This window comes from Mustela lutreola, chromosome 5 (assembly GCF_030435805.1).
Source record: "Mustela lutreola isolate mMusLut2 chromosome 5, mMusLut2.pri, whole genome shotgun sequence".
Lineage (NCBI taxonomy): Eukaryota > Metazoa > Chordata > Mammalia > Carnivora > Mustelidae > Mustela > Mustela lutreola.
Genome location: NC_081294.1, coordinates 28,399,745 through 28,417,428, shown reverse-complemented (window position 1 = coordinate 28,417,428; position 17,684 = coordinate 28,399,745). Strand labels below are relative to the sequence as shown.

At 35.7% G+C, this 17,684-nt stretch overlaps 1 protein-coding gene across 3 annotated transcripts in view; it reads left to right on the top strand.

Moving 5' to 3' along the window:
- Positions 1–17,293, top strand: part of LMBRD2 (LMBR1 domain containing 2) — a 43,901-nt gene extending 26,608 nt beyond the window's left edge. For 2 of the 3 annotated variants that reach the window (XM_059173800.1, XM_059173798.1), the window contains exons 12-18: positions 340–445; positions 1,112–1,209; positions 4,826–4,929; positions 6,332–6,378; positions 7,553–7,658; positions 10,636–10,765; positions 11,671–17,293. In XM_059173800.1, the coding sequence (XP_059029783.1) occupies positions 340–445; positions 1,112–1,209; positions 4,826–4,929; positions 6,332–6,378; positions 7,553–7,658; positions 10,636–10,765; positions 11,671–11,755 (676 nt within the window). In that variant the 3' untranslated portion in view covers positions 11,756–17,293. The remainder of the gene's footprint in view (positions 1–339; positions 446–1,111; positions 1,210–4,825; positions 4,930–6,331; positions 6,379–7,552; positions 7,659–10,635; positions 10,766–11,670) is intronic. The other variant, XM_059173801.1, reaches the window with a different exon arrangement.
- Positions 17,294–17,684: the final 391 nt, after the last annotated feature.

Below are 17,684 nucleotides of genomic sequence, written 5' to 3'. Positions count from 1 at the left end.
TAGTTCCCCTTGAGGATATTGCTGTCCTTGTCATACTGAGACAGATTACACAGATGAAAGACTTGGAAGAAGTGCATCCAGAAGTTCCGAGGCTAAAGCAGTGGTAAACACCACCGAAGGGGGCAGTCTCAAGCCGGAACTTTGCCATTAGGTGTTGATGTTTTAGGGAGATGCAATTAATAGGATTTTCAGAATATCTCTCAAGTAAGGACAGTTCACGTTAAGAATTCAAGATAAATACAATACAGAAGGATGAAAACAATAGTTATATTTCAATATAATAAAATGAATTTTGCTACCATATTTTTAATATACTCTGTTTATCAACGCTTACTACAGGTTATTTTGCCGCCTGACTCCTCCTTTGTGTCTTAATTTCTTGGGTTTGACTCATATGGACTCATCCATCTCTCACCAGAATACACAGCCAACTGCTTATACATCTGTAAGTACAGTCAGAACACAGTTTTTTTTAGAGTTGTTGTCTCTATGAGATGTATTATTGTGGAATTTTTTTAAAATCCCAACGGAGAAGTTCTGTAGTGTGATTAGGATCTTTTTTTTTTTTTAAATATCACACTTTCTTTTAAAAGTTGTATATGTAATACTAATGACACGATAAAAATTACTTTGGTCTCTTTTATTATAAAAAATAGTTTTTTGGTCCACATAGGTTGTACAGCCGAGCAGTATCAGTAGACCTCATTATTAGCTTTTATATTTATCATCTTCAGTACCCGATAATTTTCAGTAATATTCACAAAACATCAATTAGGTAAAAACCTTAATACATAAGCAAATTCAGATGTAATTGACATATAACATTGTATTAGTTTAAGGTGTGCAGCAGACTGATTTGATATACGTATCTATCTTGAAATGATTGCCACGGTATCTTTAGTTGACATCCATTACCTCATATACTTCCAAGTTTTTTTTTCTTGTGATGAGAGCTTAAAAATCAGTCCAGTTAGTGCTTTATTTCTACTTTGTGAGAAGTCCAAATTTGTTAATATGGTTGCCTATGAGTGAATTTTCTAATGGTGGAAAGGAATGAAAAATAAAGAACTATATGACTTTAACTTCTTCTTCTTCTTTTTTTTCTCTTTAGATTATGGGTTCCATGAAAGTTTTATCCTTTATTGCAGATGGATTCTACATATATTATCCCATGTTGGTGGTAATTCTCTGCATTGCTACTTACTTTAGGTAAGAAGCTTAACATCACTTTTTTTTTTTTCTCTTACTCTTGTCCAATCTGGATATCCTTTCTCCTTAAAACTTTTAAAAATATTTACTGGTTAGGTTTTGGCTGTTGTTTGTTTTATTGTGGCTTTGGGGGTACTAGATGTAGTTTAAAGGATTTGTTTAAGTGATGAAGTCAGGCTCTCCTTCTGAAGGTATTTTTAAGAGAAGTATAGTCATTCTTTTACAAGTATTTAGGCTACAAAGTGGTAGGATTGATTACAGAATGTTAACTCTAAGACCTGGCCTTCAACACTGATAGGCAGTGTAGCTTATAAAATACCCCCATGCCTATCTTTTATCCAGTAATATAAATGAGCCTTAGGGTTTTCCCCGTAGTCATTGCTGGGTTTCTAGGGGCCTCAGACCTTCGCCAGCACCAAACATCAGATGGGGAGCAATTGTAATTAGGCCGTACATACAAGGCTGAAAAGGACACAGGCTACTATTTTTTATAGGATTAGAAAAAAGTGATTGACTGTTGGCTAGGATCTGACTCAAAAGCAGGTAAAGACAGATGTGCTTAGTTTCTAACACCCTGTCTTCCTTCCTTGCACATGTCAGGGGCCCTTATCCTGTGCTGGGTGTGCCCTCTTCACTGACTGCTTCAGTACTCCGTGACACGCCAGAAAGACCACTCAAAAAAATGTTTATTTATTTATGTATTTGAGAGAGAGAGAGAGTGTGCAAGCATCTGCGAGTAGGGGAGGGGCAGAGGGAGAGGAAAGAGAGAATCCCAAGCAGACTCGACATTGAATGTGGAGCCTGAGGCAGGGCTGGATCCCATGACCCATGAGATCACAACCTGAACTGAAAGAAACCAAGAGTCAGACACTTCACCAGCTGAGCCATCCAGGTGCCCCTAAAAATTAATTTGTTGATGTTAGTCAGTATGTTTTTCTGATGAAAATGTTTCATCAAAGTGATTTTCATCACTTTTCATTTATATCTTCTAATACTGTTATATAGTTATTACAGATAATATATGTATACTCAATAAGAAGCTATTGAGTAAACAGACAAGTATTATTTGAAATAAATTCTTTATTGAATGTTTTTTTCTGATTATAAAATAATAAGATAATTTACCTTCTTGTGAGTAAAATAAAAGATTATATTTAAAAATAAAACTGTTGGGGCGCCTGGGTGGCTCAGTGGGTTAAGCCGCTGCCTTCGGCTCAGGTCATGATCTCAGGGTCCTGGGATCGAGTCCCGCATCGGGCTCTCTGCTCAGCGGGGAGCCTGCTTCCCTCTCTCTCTCTCTGCCTGCCTCTCCGTCTACTTGTGATTTCTCTCTGTCAAATAAATAAATAAAATCTTTAAAAAAAAAATAAAACTGTTAATATGAACTGATGATAGTACATCTAACTTTCAAGTTTTTTTCTGAAGATAGAAAAGACAACAGGTTTGTGAAAATGTGTCATCATTGTGAAAATGATGTAGTAAAGGAAGAGACCGTATTTCACGTGTCCAAAACTTAGTTTATTTTTAAAGTTTACAAAACTAGTAATGAAACATTAGGTGCTTGTGATGTGTGATTTAGGACTTAACATGTTAGTAGTTATGTTTGCAAGATTAGCATCTCTGCTTACATTAGTAGATTATTATATGGATCAAGGAATAGATGGGTGGGATTGTGCTTTATCAACTATAAAATCTTAAATATAAAGATTTATTATGTCTAAAAGGAAAATTATTAATCCATTAAAAGTTTTGTTTTAGAGTTAAATGGGATAAACTTTGAGGGCCAGTTTGTCTTTCAGGAAAAGAAAGGCCAGATTCTTTAATTTTCAAATTATGTCCCAAAATAGATACTCTATCTAATAGAGACATATGAAGCAATTGCCTTAGTGACACTTTAATGGTAACTTGCTTCATAGGTTTCTTTTCTTCATAGGTTTCATTTTCTTTTGAAATGCCACCATAATTAGACAATTCCCGTGTTTTGTTTTGTTTTTAAGATTTATTTATTCATTTTTTGAGAGAGAGAGAAAGTGGGAGCGCTTGCACACACTCACGGTGGGGGAGGGGCTGAGAGAGAGGAGGGAGAGAATCATGAGCAGACCCCCTGCTGAGCACAGAGCCCAGCGAGGGGTTTGGTCCCACCACCCTACGGTTGTGACCTGAGCTGAAATCAAGAGTCAGTTGGATTCTTAACCAACTGAGCCACCCAGGCACCCTACTAATTCCATGTTACTAACAACGCAGCCATTCCCAGAGTTAATATCCAGATTTAACTGCCTGGAGAGTATAAGGCTGTTTTCTGACACTTTAGAAAAAGTTATGACCATCGCACAGTCAAGGATCCAGTTTGGGGTTTCTCACCCTGGGGTATCATATTCCCACAAGGATGAAAATAGTAAGGGAATTTTTAAAGTCACTGAATTGGCATGACCATCTACCCAAACCCCAGTGTTGCTCAGTGGTAAATAGTATATTAAAGCATGGAGATACATTATGATTTTTTTCCACATCATCAGATTTACACAGTCAGATTTTTTACATATTGGTCATGTAAAATGGAAGACCTTCACTTTCTTGTAGCTGCTGTATTGTTTTCTTTCCTCCCAGCGTGCGCCCACCCCAAGCTCCACCCACCCCAACAACCACACACATTCGTTCCCCGCTTTCTCTGTCTTCCTCTCTCCCCCTCTTGCTCCACGTGTATGTTCAGGCTTATACCATTAGGAGTACATCAGTGAAAACATCTGAAAACTAAGGCAATAAAAAGAGCTTGGTCTTTGTTTTGTCTTGGATTTAAATCCCAGCTTTAAAACTTACTAAATGATCATTAGCAAGTAATTAACCCCTTGAGCATTTGTTTCCTTAGCTTTAAAGTGATTATTTCTTAGGATTACAGTAAGAATAAAATAAGAGAGTATCTGTAAATTGGCTGATGTATATAGTAGGACCTTAACAAATACGAATACTGCCCATCCAGCCATTGCTTCTTTCCTTGCATGTCATATTTTCAGAGTATTCTTGTCCTATACAACAGTGAGGTTTAAAGTAAATACCAAATAATATAAAATAATAAGATAAGATATAGTGATTATAAAATAATAAGATAAGATATAGTGATAAATTCTGAATGTGTAATTAAAGTTATTTAAATGGAATTGACTAGCTCTCAGGTTATTAAAAAAAATTGAACATGAAAATCAACTTGCATAATTGATATTTTCTAAACCAGATTATTTTACACTTGGGAATACTGGTTGTCTGTGTATTTTCAGCATTAAAATTGTTCGAATATAAGAGAAGAATCCATTGCATTTGTATTATAGCCATTGTTTTGTATTGTGTAATAATTTTCTGAAGGTATACTAATGGCCCAAATCAGTTTATTTTTGGAAGAAATCTGGGTATGGTGCACACCATGTCAGGGAAGTACCTGCTATATAAAGTTAGAAAGAGAAGTAAGTCCTTCTTGAAGAAAGACAAGAATAACTATGTAACTTGCTATGATAACTAATAATAAAATATAGGCTTCTTTGGGGTGACAGTACTAAAGAATGTTTTATCTAAACATTTACAATGAGAAATAATGCATGTCTTTTAAAAAATCTACTTTTATTAGTTTGGGAACCCGTTGTTTGAATCTACTTGGTTTCCAGCAGTTCATGGGAGATAATGATATGACATCAGACTTGGTTGATGAAGGAAAAGAATTAATCAGACGAGGTAAGATTTGTCTTTTAAAATTAATGAAAGGAAAGCACTAAGACTCAAAATACAACATTAGTGTTTGTATAATTTGTAATTTTTAATCTCTCTTAAGAAATTAATGTTTTGGGGGGCATTTGGGCGGCTCAGTTGGTTAAGCATCTGCCTTTGGCTCAGGTTCTGGGATCGAGCCCCATATCAGGCTCCCTGTTCAATGGAAAGCCTGCTTCTCTCTCTCCCTCAGTTGCTCCCCCTGCTTGGGTGCATGCTCTCTCTCTGTCAAATAAATAAAAATATTAAAAGAAAGAGAAATTAATGTTTTTAAGCTAAAAATCTATGTACAATCTTCATAGCAAAAATAATTTGAAAACAAATGGGGGTTTCAGCCTTCTTTAAGAAATACTGCAGCAGAAATTTAGTCTATCCTTAACTAAATAATGCTCTTGGATGGCATTGGAGTCATTTTGGTGTTTTTGTGGAAAGAGCTTTGCCAGGCTCAGTACAACTATAAAATTCATGAGTTGAAAGAATTATCGGTTTGATACTGCACAGGAAATCATTCAGGCCAAGGCTGGGTTTGAGAATGTGAGGAACATTAACATCCTGTTAGAATACATGGCCCTCCACTAGAATCTAATCCTGATTGTATCAAAATCCCTGAATGTATCAAAATTCCTGGTGTTTGAGTGATGGCAGGGAAAAAAGAAAACAAAACTCAAGTGTGGGGACATTGGTTCCTAGACATTCCCCTACGTAGGTCTGGAGCTTTTGTGTGATCATTAGTTAAATGTAAGCCAAAATATGTTGTAGCTTCAATAGAAGCTGTTGTATCCTTCAAATTCTCTCCTAGAAAGGTGTGGTCTAGTTGATATAATGGTTCTACTGCCTTTAACATTAATTAGATCTCATCTGAAGTATCATATTCAGTCCTGGGTAAGATTTCAAGAGTAGAACTTATAAGTTAGAAGGTATTTAGAGAAGGACAGCCAGAACTATGCAGTCGTAGAATGTATCTTATGCAAAAATAAAAACAAAAACAAACAACCCCCCCCAAAAACAAAACTGAGTTTGTAGCCTGAAGAGAATAAGGGAAAGGACTTTTATGCAGAAAGAAGTCTCAACTTCATTTTGAAGGTAAGGCGAAGAAAAATAAGTTATCCAGAATTTGAGATCACCATGAGGAATAACTTTTTCCTCACTAAAATTGTTAGACAAGGCCTAAGGGTCATCTCCAACAAAAATATGGGAGGTATTCTCTGTGGATTAGTTCACCTCTAAGGTCCTTTCCAACAATAACCTATTACTTTTGACTTTGTAGTAATTTAAAGGAAATTGGTCATAGCCTATATCTTTACTGCAGTTACTCCATAATTAATTAAACCATGTTATACCAAATTTGAGATCACTTTTCTCTCTCTAGAGAAGAGAAAAAGGCAAAGGCAAGAAGAAGGTGAAAATCGAAGAAGAGTAAGTATAGTACTTGTTAATTTGCTGTAACCTAAAGACTAATGTGAAGTAATTATAAGAATTTTACTCATTTAGAATTGGCTAAAGACCAAAGAACAGTGGGAACAGTGTTGACCTGTTCTAAAAAGTTATTAGTATTAAATTACTTTGTGTCCATCATCTAGCAGTTTCTTGCCTAAGGTCAGTGCTGTGTGAATACTTAATAAGAGAATTAATAAATTCATGCAATCTTGCTATTAAAGTCATTTTGATTGCTTTGAAATTGTTACACTTTTTTGGTCATATGACATTAATTGTATTCCTCTTCAATTTTTCTTCAGTCCTTTCCTCCTAGAGAGTGAAAAGGCAGAAAATTAGAAAAATTTAGTCAACAGTTACTACAAATTTTCAACACTGGGGTATATCTATACTGGAGAAATGAAGACTCAGAGAAGGAGACATGATAGTTGTCTTCATATATGTTAGTGTAAAAAGGAGCTTTGTTCTTTATTTCAGAAGACATAATTAGAACCAGAGAGTGGAAGTTACTGGAGATAGATTTCACCTCTCGGTGAAAATTTCTATCTTCCTCAGTTTATCAGAACTGTGATGGGCTGCTTGCAATAGAAACTTCCATGTCATCTAATAAGAGAGCCAATGGCATGGCTGTTTTAGAATGAAACCCTACATGGCAGGAGAGGTTGAACAAGGTGCCCTCTAAGATTCCTTTCAGTTCTAAGAATTGACTGAGTAGCATCCCACTTCATATGGTTTGATTATACCTATCTAACCATGTTTTTACACAACTTTAATTTTTGCTTTTGAAAGTGATTTTTCAAGTCTCTGATATTTGTAGTTTATTTATATTGGAGAGAATTTTGTTATCTCATAAATTATTAATTTGCATAACTTTTATGTGGTCAAGGTAAGCCAGTTGTAGCTGTCATGTTGTTTTGACATTTTAAACAGAAGAACTAAAGAGGTGAATTATAGCTAGCAAACATGTCTATAAATTTTCATTTGGAAAAAAGTTCGGAGACAAAAATTATTTTTGAAAATTTTCATAGTACTGTGCTAATCATACTGATTATCTGGTGAATTTCTGATAAAATTGGTCTATGGTCTGTTGACACTGATGAATTACTTTCTGCCTGTGAGTTCCTCTGTTACATATTTATTTGCATTTCTGTCTTAGGAGTGGAAAGAACGTTATGGACACAGTAGAGAAGATTCTACCAGAAACAGAAATGTTCATGTTGACCCAAAAGAGTCAAGCCTCTCAGATCTTAGTACCACCCGATGTAAGTCATTTCTTTTCTAGTTCCCTTAGAAGTTGTTTTCCTAATACTTGCTTGCATAGAGACTGAGAAGGCATCCATGCAGAGCTGTAGAGGTGGTTCTGCATGGTCTTTCCTTTTTCATCCCTCAGTGTATAGAAGGAAAGGGAAACTCAAGTATGCGTTTCTGATAAGATATGGAGAATTGGGACAACGCATGAATAGTTGTAATCTTACGACCCTAAATAATACCAGTACTTATCCCAGGCATGTTGTAGGCAGGTGTTGATTTCTACGATTTATCTAGTTGTTGTTCTTTACTTTTCTGGTAGTAGATGTAGGCGATTCAGTCATTTTTTAAGCATTTTCTGACTGACCCTTATGTCAGATACTTTCCCAGGTATAAGGGATATAGCGAAGATAAATTTCCTGTCCTTGGGATGCCAATTAATTTTGTGAGGGACTGATAACCAAGTAGAAGACATTTGCCAGTGGGTTAAGATACCCCCCCCCATATCCCTTGACCCTGCCATCTGCCCCTGGGAGGGTGGTAAGAAACCTGTTTTTGCCCATGACTCTGCCCAGAGTAGATGGCAAAGGAGGTTTGACTTTGGGGGAGATGCAGGAATGCTGAGAGAGTAGAAGGGTACACTCCCAATGCTGAGGGAACTCAACCGAGGGAATAGAAAAAGAGCTTTATTTTTATTTTTATTTTTTTTTAAGATTTTCTTTATTTATTTGAGAGAAAGACAGTGAGAGAGAGCATGAGCGAGGAGAAGGTCAGAGGGAGAAGCAGACTCCCCATGGAGCTGGGAGCCCGATGCGGGACTCGATCCTGGGACTCCAGGATCATGACCTCAGCCGAAGGCAGTCGTCCAACCAACTGAGCCACCCAGGTGCCCCGAAAAAGAGTTCTTTATAGGGAAAGGATTTTTGTGATAGAGTAATACTAACTCAGCATTTGGGAGTGAATGGTACTTTGCCGGGTGAAGGGGTTTTAGGCAGAAAGATGAATGAGTGACTTAAGAGAACCTTGGGGAGAATGCAGGTTTGTTTCTGTCACAAGATCCTAAATTTAGTATGTGGGGCCTGATGAGGGGGAAGCTGCAGGGACAGCTGGGCAGTAGCTATTACCGTGCTCAGAGTGAAGCCTTTCAAATCAAGTTAAGATTTCATTCGGGAAAGGAGCATGCTCAGATCTTTGGTTTCAGAAGGTGAATTTGAACATCAAGCATGATTTCCAGGGAAGTGAGACAAAGGAATCAATTTAATGTCTGTTTTGGTAATGCGATCTATAAGTAAGGCCTGGGGCGCCTGGATGGCCCAGTTGGCTGCCTTCGACTCAGGTCAGGATTCCAGTGTCCTGGGATCAAGCCCTGCATTGGGCTCCCTGCTCAGCTGAGAGCCTGCTTCTCTCTCTCTCTCTGCCTGCCACTCTGCTTACTTGTGCTTTCTCTATCTTTCTGTCAAATAAATAAATAAAATCTTAAAAAAAAAAAAAAAAAAGGAAATGAGGGCCCAAGATAACCAGCGATCCTGGAGATGAGGAGGAAAGGATGTGTTTGAATGAGATTTAGGGTAGAAGACATGGGAGAGAGCTAAAGGTTTAGTTAAAACGAGGGAAGAGGGGCGCCTTATGGCTCAGCCAGTTAAGCGTCTGCCTTCCACTTAGGTCATGATCCCGGGGCCTTGGGATCGAGGCCTGTGTCGGGCTCCCTGCTCGGTGGGGAGCCTGCTTCTCCCTCTCTTTCTCTCTCTTTCAGATAACATCTTAAAAAGGAGGGGGGGCACCTGGGTGGCTCAATGTGTTAAGGCCTCTGCCTTTGGCTTGGATCATTGATCCTAGGGTACTGGGATCAGGCCCCGCATTGGGCTCTCTGCTCAGCGGAGAAACTGCTTCCCCCTCTCTCTCTGCCTGCCTCTCTGCCTACTTGTGATCTCTGTCAAATAAATGAATAAATGAAAAAAAAAAAAAAAAAACTAGGAAAAAAGGGGACTCTACAAAGATTTGGAAGTTTAAGTAGAGGTTAACATGGTAGGAAGATGTGGGAGTGTGGGAGAATCTTCAAGAGAAAAGGAAACACAATGCCTTAGGATGCTGACTTGAAGAGAACCTGGAATGTGGGAGGCAACCAATATTTGCTGAATGAATGAGAGAAGAGATGAAGGTCAGAGTCCAAGATGATGAAAGTGTAAGAATTGAATTGGCTTGTCTCAAGTTTTCAAAAAGAGCTATATCACAAAGTTCTTTTGAAGCTATTGGACTGCTCAGAAGAACTTCCTGAAAATTTGGTTTGTTTATGAAGAAAACCCAGCCCATCCACATAGAGAGAATGGAGAATTCAGTAGATCTGTACTGACAAGGATGATCGGTATTACCTACAGGTGGCCACTGAGCAATTACAATGAGGCTGGTGCCCCATGTTGAAATGATAATGTATTGGATATATTGAACTAAATTAAGTCTGTTAAAATTAATTTCACCTGTTCCCTTTTATTTTTTTCATGTAGCTACTAGAAAATTTATAAGTAAATATTGTGTTTGCATTTTATTTCTGTTGGACTTAGCTTGCCTAAACTCTTGTTTCCTGGGAAGAAGACTCAGGCCTTTCTTGAAGAGCTTAAGTTGAGTACATGTTAAAGAAATTCTAGCCGAGAGCTGAGATACAGGACTGGATTCACCATGAAACCAGTTGAAACTTGAGAATGAAATAATTTATATGTTAAATGTTGATTCTGATTCATAATAATTGAATCTTTACGTTGTACCTGCTTCTGAGCTTAGACTAGCTACAAGGGAGAAACTTTTCTGTGTTATTTCCTATCATACTATTTTTCATTTTAATCTGATTTTAAAGGAATCAAGTAGTTATCTTTTCTTATTGTTGTCTTCACAATTAAAATTCAGATTGTTTATAATCTTGACTTTTTTTCATGAGTCCATAGACTGACCCATAAAGACAATAGAAAAGTAGATATACATTTTCTCCTCCATTCACAGCAACATCCAAATATACCAGGGCCAATAATAGGACTGAAAGAGACCGAATAGAACTCCTCCAAGATGTAGAACCTTTGGATTTTAATGCAGAAACATTTACTGATGATCCTCTTGAATCTAAAGCAGAAAGGTAAGCTCTGGCTGGGGCATTTTGGCTCCAGCATTCTGAAATTTTACTAGCATACAACTTGATGAGATAAACATAAGGAAAATATTCATTTTTATTGCTAATATTAACCATATTAATCAACTTTGGTAACTTTTTATATCTGCTGATGCTTTTATATTTCAAAAATTATATCATCCTATGGTGATAATTGAAATTGCTATCTCCATAAACTACTAGTGATATTCTAAATAAGAAAAATTGAAATTGATAGTAAGGATCTTAACAATGTTTATATGCCTGTTTCTAATGAACCCATTTATGAAATTTATCATATTTAGCAATAGCTGCATAGCCGTGACTGGGTGTCAGACACTATTCTAAGCACATCACTAACAATACTATATTTTATGGTTGTAAATCCAATCAGATTTGAATCCAGAGAGGCTAATTAACTTACCCAGAGTAACACAGCTTGCAAATGGTAAAGTCAGGCATTCAAACCCCAGGACTCTGGCGGTAGAGTCTGTGCTTTTAGCCACTGTGCTCTGTGAAAATAATTAAGCAAAAACGAAATATCAAATGCATGATGAAATCTCTGCAGTATTTTCTGTAAACAGCAAAAACCCTAGAACATTCTATTTCTGTTGAACAATTAAGAGTGATTATGAAATCTTCAGTTCCATGATGTGTTTGCATCTCCCTGTCCCTTTCTTTTTATCTCTCTCTCTGTCATACGTGTCTTCTAGGCTCTAAAAAAGCTATTGATTAATTTATAGTTAAGTAAGTCCCCTTGGGATAATATCTTTGTAAGTTTCCACTTCCAGCTACTGAATAGATGTTACAAATTATGCTTACAAATTATGTAGCCACTTCCTTTTAATGTGTCCTTGTTTTTCTCTCCTCCTTTGTTATTTTTGACACCTCAGATCATTTCTTTATCCACCTTTCAGGTATCAGCCTGGGGGACGATACCTTTCCATGTCTCGAACCGGAATATTTGATGATGTGTAAAGTCGGAGAGAATTTTTGGAACAACTGACCAAGATCAACACATCAATCCAGTCTTTACGAACATATGTATGCCCTAGAATTTATATGTACTCTTAGTAAAAAGTGTCAGGACAAAAAAGGCACTGGAAGTTACTCACATCTTAGTAATAATAGTTTATTGGCCATCGAATAGAGTGTCATCATTTTTATTATACACGATTCCTGAAGCGTCTGCCTTAGAAGTTAGAGTGTAGTGGAAGGACTCAGTTCATGAGAAAGATCAGTATAGATTGAGAACATGTAGTTTGGTTTGTTTGAGGTTTAATTTTTTCAGGAAAGTTGTTTTACAGATCCAAGAAAGCCAAAATAACATCATACAGTTTTATTTTTGTGATTTACATTTTTGCTCTTTCTAAACAATATGTTAATTCTGTATTTCGCCAAGAGATGGAGACCTCAAATAACGATGGTATTTACAGAACCCATGTCTTAAAACAAGGCTTACTTACCAGACATAACTGAATGTAGAAAGCTCTTTTTCAACTCTGTATGCAAATTAGTGCGGTTTTTGCATGTATAATTAAGATTATACTTCAAGTGATAACGTTAGTATCTTTGGCATGTGTACTATAATTGGGTGATGTGTTATTCTTTCAGTCTTGGCTAGTAGCTGGAAATTGCTTTACGCTTTTGGTATTGCTTTGTAAAAATTTTCATTTCAGGGAGAAATGTTCACCTTTATCATTCAGTATACTGATTTAAGTATTGATCATTCCACTCAAAGAGAATCCAAAGCATTAATGGTAAATAATGCCTTTTTTTTTTTTTTTTAAGCAGCCAAAGAGTCCCCATGAAATTCTCTGATTTTTAAAGGTGACTGTTGATACTTTGTGGCAAATAACATTTGGTTATTTAAAGGTAAAATGTGAATCCACTTACTGTTACTGTTAACACTCAAATTGTGGTTTATGTGTAATAATTTTGTTAAACATGCTTATGATTTTAAAATGGGTTTTTTAAACTTTTGTGTTGAAACCAAAGTTGGGTATATGTTAAATCATCAGTGTTTTATTGTACAGTGAATACTGCACAGTTGAGCACAGCATGATTGCAGAGAGTTTTTTATGTCCCCAAAATGTTTGCAGCTCAGAGAATCCCCGCTGTGGATTCATCCCGTGGTGACTCTCGGTGAGTTTGTCCCAACAGTCTCAGATTAGCTTAACCTGCTCTTCTGTGTAACTTTTACTAGTGCTGGCTTCCACTCTGAAGTGTCCCAGTTTGAAAATGAATTATCTGGTTACCCTAACAATATGATTGTATGTTTCTTGAAGTCAATCTTCCCTTGAATCATAATTTCAAATTTTTTATTTTGCTTTTTACTTAGTATTATCACGCACATTTTTAAGAGACAGTTCTATGCAGATACCGAAAGGAATGGTGCATCATCCTAAATAGCTGATTTTGTTCAGTTTTATGATCTTTGAGGTTAGATCCCCTTTAAAATAATAATAAATGGATAGACTTTATTGTCTGTCAAAGGTTATACAGGCTGCCCATTTGAGCACATACACACAGCCTTTCACTCTAACGTGTGGTTAGAGAACTGTAGGCCAGACGCAGAAATCATTTGGTACTCTTTGTAATTTTATGATTGACCATTGAATATCTCCGGCAAATTATGTAACCTCTCAGTGCCTCAGTTTCTTCATTCGTGAAATGAAGATGATACTTGCTATTTACCTACTGATCTACCTCACAAAACTATTGTGAGGGCATTGAGTTGATGTTGATAGGCCAGAGTTTAAAAAACAAGCAAACAAACAACAAAAAACAGTCACCTGTGCTACTTTTCCTGGTAGCACTTGAAGGTGGTGGATGGAGAAATGATCAGCCCAGAGAGGGGTTCAGTTTCTTATAATTACAGAGAAGCCTTTAAGTCCCCAAAGCAAAAACTGTTTTTGGACTGATTGATCAAAAATCCTTTGAAAAGAGTATATTGTTGTGTATTTGGTCTTGGGGTTTAACTTAGAATATTTTCCTTAAGTATAATGTTGTTTCTTATCAGGTTTTGTCATGAAACCCAGATGCTGTAGAAGAAATAGAAGCAGAAAAAGAGATTATCCAGTCACTTTTATAACTTATAATGCCCTAAAATAAACTGATAGGACAATGTAAGGGAATGTACTACTTGACTTTATTATTGAAATTTTTATGGTTATAATAATTGAAGTATAGGTAGTACAAATAACATAGCTCCTTTTGTGACTTCTGAGTTATTTCCAAAATAATTTTTAGTTGTTTAAGTCTAGAGTGCAATTTTTTAAGCAGAATAGATGATCATATAGGAAGGTTACCTGGCTGGGCAAATTTGAGCTCATAAGGTAATGGCTTAACCCATGAAAAAAAAGAGTTTATTGGTGGGGGGAATGAAATTAAAAATTTTTAAGCCACCTTGTGTAAAAAAACGGTGGAGTAAGAACAGAAGTTTTCTGTTTGGGGAAGCTTATTAAAATATAATGACATCTACTGTAAAACATTACTACTAAATTCATATACCTTAAATGCAAAGTAATTTCCTAAAGAATTACTTCTGATAATTTGCTTTTGATGTTTTTCTTATGTAATAATAAGTCTCTGATTAAATTTTCTAAATTATTTTTCTAAATAATTGTTAGGTAAGGATATTCAGTAAGCCAATAATTAAAAAATAACCATTGCAGAAAGTAATTATTAATAATCTGTTAATTTTACTAATCACCTGTACGTTGCTAATTAACTTTTGTTGCTACATCAATAACTTGTTCTTATCAGTGGAGCTTTTTTATAAACATCATTATTAAAATAAGAAATAAGGTATAAGCCTAATTATTAGAATTCGCTCTCTTACCATTTGAATACAGGGCTTTCGGGTACTTTCAACACACAAGAGGTCCTCATTTCACAAGAGTGGTAAGAGCTAAATCAGAAAATCAAGGGTTTTCCATTTATAAAAAATAGATCAGAAAATTGGACAATCCATGCCATCAAAAGTAAATACTACAAATTGATTTATTTTGGGCTCTACTGTTTATTAGAGTATCAGTTCTTAAATTTACACTGGTCGTGTACCCAAACGAAATTAAGTGTGGATAGGACATTAATTTGTGTGTGTGTTTTTTAAGTATACTGCAGTGTATGGATGAAAAAATTTCATTTATGTACAATAACAAACCTCATTTTTTATCTTGTAATAGGGTCAGGGAATGTTCTTAATGGTGTGTTGATTACCATCTTAAAGGAAAGTAAACTCTCCATAATTATAGTTCACACTGTTCAGTAATGTGAGTTTTATACTTGTGATTTGAGTGGACTGTGCGTGAAAATCACAAGGATATTTGCACTAAAGAGGCAAAACATGTCCCTGAAAAATCTTAACATACTTGAATCTCCAAAATGTAATGGATCACATTACATTAAATTCTAAATGTTAAGGAATAAATGGATTTAGAGTTTTATCTGTCCTTTCTTTTCTTCCTTCCTCATTCCTTTTACACCTTCCTTCCTTTCTGAAGCCTCTCTTCACAGTACGACTTTTAATGTGCTGACAGATTTTTCCTGTTGTGTGTACACAGTTGTTTCTGCTGATCAGTACACTCAAAAGGAACTAGTTCTGATTTCATATTCCACTGCTTGAATAACAATAGTGCACCTAAAGTAGTGAAACAGATTTTTCTAGACAAGGAAGCAATATCTGAATGTAAATGTGACATATGCTGGCTCAGTGTCTTGGCTTTAGGTTACTTAAGAGGGCACTTCATTAAAATGAATTACTCTCAGTGTAAGGTTTTGGCATAAAAATGGATTTCCAAAAACAGTGATTGTTAAAAACAAAACAAAACCAGAAAGATTAAGAACCTTGAGATACCATTTTATGAGAAGGAATTTGTAAATAACCTACATGATTATCAAAGTTTTCATTAGGAGAGGTTAGAACAATACAAGAGGGTTACAGGAGGCCTTCTAAAATACGAATTCCCTCCATCCATGTAGGATTCTTTTTCCTAGTGGACTTTTTCGTGCTCAGAGCTTAAAGACAAAGCTGTATCTTCCCCTATCCCAACTGCTGGAGACCAGGCCCTGTGATCATTTTCCCCAGCAAAGCAGGCACTAGCCCTGCCCCATCCTCAGCCCCATCAATGGGAACATGACCTCACCTCTAATTCCTCTCACACTCAGCCTGGTCTTCCTAAAATTTTATTATCATTGTCAAAAGATTTGTCTGTTGATGTTAATTGAAGCCTTTCTCTAATTTTTAAATTTGTTAATAAAGCAAGAATATTGACATGTTCCTCTTCTGATAACCTAAAAGACATTTGTTTTTAATACACTCCCTGGGGAGAATTAACTTTTTTCTCCAAAAATCTTTTCTTTGGTGAGTAAGTATCTTGATCTCAAATCATTTTTATAAAAGTTTTTTTTTTTCTGTACTTAGTGCAAAAGAATAGAAAAAGTGGTTTACTACGGCAGACATATATAAAATCATAATTTATTACTCTGACTGTACAACACCATTTTGAGTCAATATTATTGATATAAATCGTATCAACCTAGTCATTTAGAGCTGAATTTCTCAAAAGAATGCTGGCTAGCATCTTCCCTACTTAGTACACCAAGTTGTAGGGGAGAGACTTGTATTTATTTTATTAAAAGCAATCCAATGGATTTGTTTTTGTCCATACTTTAAAAACAGCCTAAAAGGATTTTTCTCATTTTAGAAAGTAGAGAACATGTGGACATGTCTTTTAAATTACTGTAATCTAATATATATTTATAAATTATAGTATTGAAAAAAGAACTCTAATATTGATGTTGCTTTCTGATATTTAATTTCTATAAAATGTTTTTGTAGTAACTAATTGTAGTGCTTATAATAGTTTAAAAATCATTCTCAGATAAGTTCTGCCCACATTGTATTTCCTTAGGGCAATACTCTAAAATTGAATAGTGCAGTGTGAATTTGAACTATTCCTTCACCCCTTCAGTGTCTTTTTATATATGTCAGTACCCAAGAGAAGTATACCAAAAGCTCAATTTCTGTGTTGCATTAATAAAGTACTTGTTATTTATCTAATTCAGTGGATTAGATGAAACAGAAGATTGTCTTCAAATGTGCATCTGATCATAATTTTTCTACATGTTCATTATATTCGTCTTTGGTGCATGATGCCAAATTTATCTTTAATCAGCCATTACTACCTGATACGTAATGACAAATGTTTTCGTATCTGACCAATGGGTTTTAGATTTAACTATTGTTTTCTGCAGATTCTCACTACATTTTCAAATAGGAAAAAGCTGCAAAGTGCTACCTATAAGTAAGTTAGCATCTTTGGCCTTATCTGTGCATAATGTTCTCTCGGTTTGGTTTTGATAAACTTGTGGAATTGCAGTTGCTTTGTAATATTTTAACTTATTGTGATGTAATGGATTTTTTGAAATGTTTATTTGATTAGCTATTAAAATATAGGAAATTATGTGGCTTTGCATGAAATAAAGTACATTTCTACAAGTTCCTAAGAATTTTGCTGATTATGTGTTTCATTTCATACCATCTTTGAGATTAAACGCCTAAGGACCCTGAGGCTTTCTTTGTTCCTTACAAATAGTGGACATTAGAAGCAAAAATTTTTTTTAAAGATTTTATTTATTTATTTGACAGACAGAGATCACAAGTAGGCAGAGAGGCAGACACATGGGGGGGGGGGGAAGCGGGCTCCCCACTGAACAGAGAGCTCGATATGGGGCTTGAACCCAGGACCCTGGGATCATCACCTGAGCTGAAGGCAGAGGCTTTAAGCCACTGAGCCACCCAGGCACCCCAAACAAAATGTTTTAAGATAAATAATTAAATGTGTGTACTTTAGGTTCTATATTACTTTATCCAGTGTTTATAATTAAAACAAGTAACTGT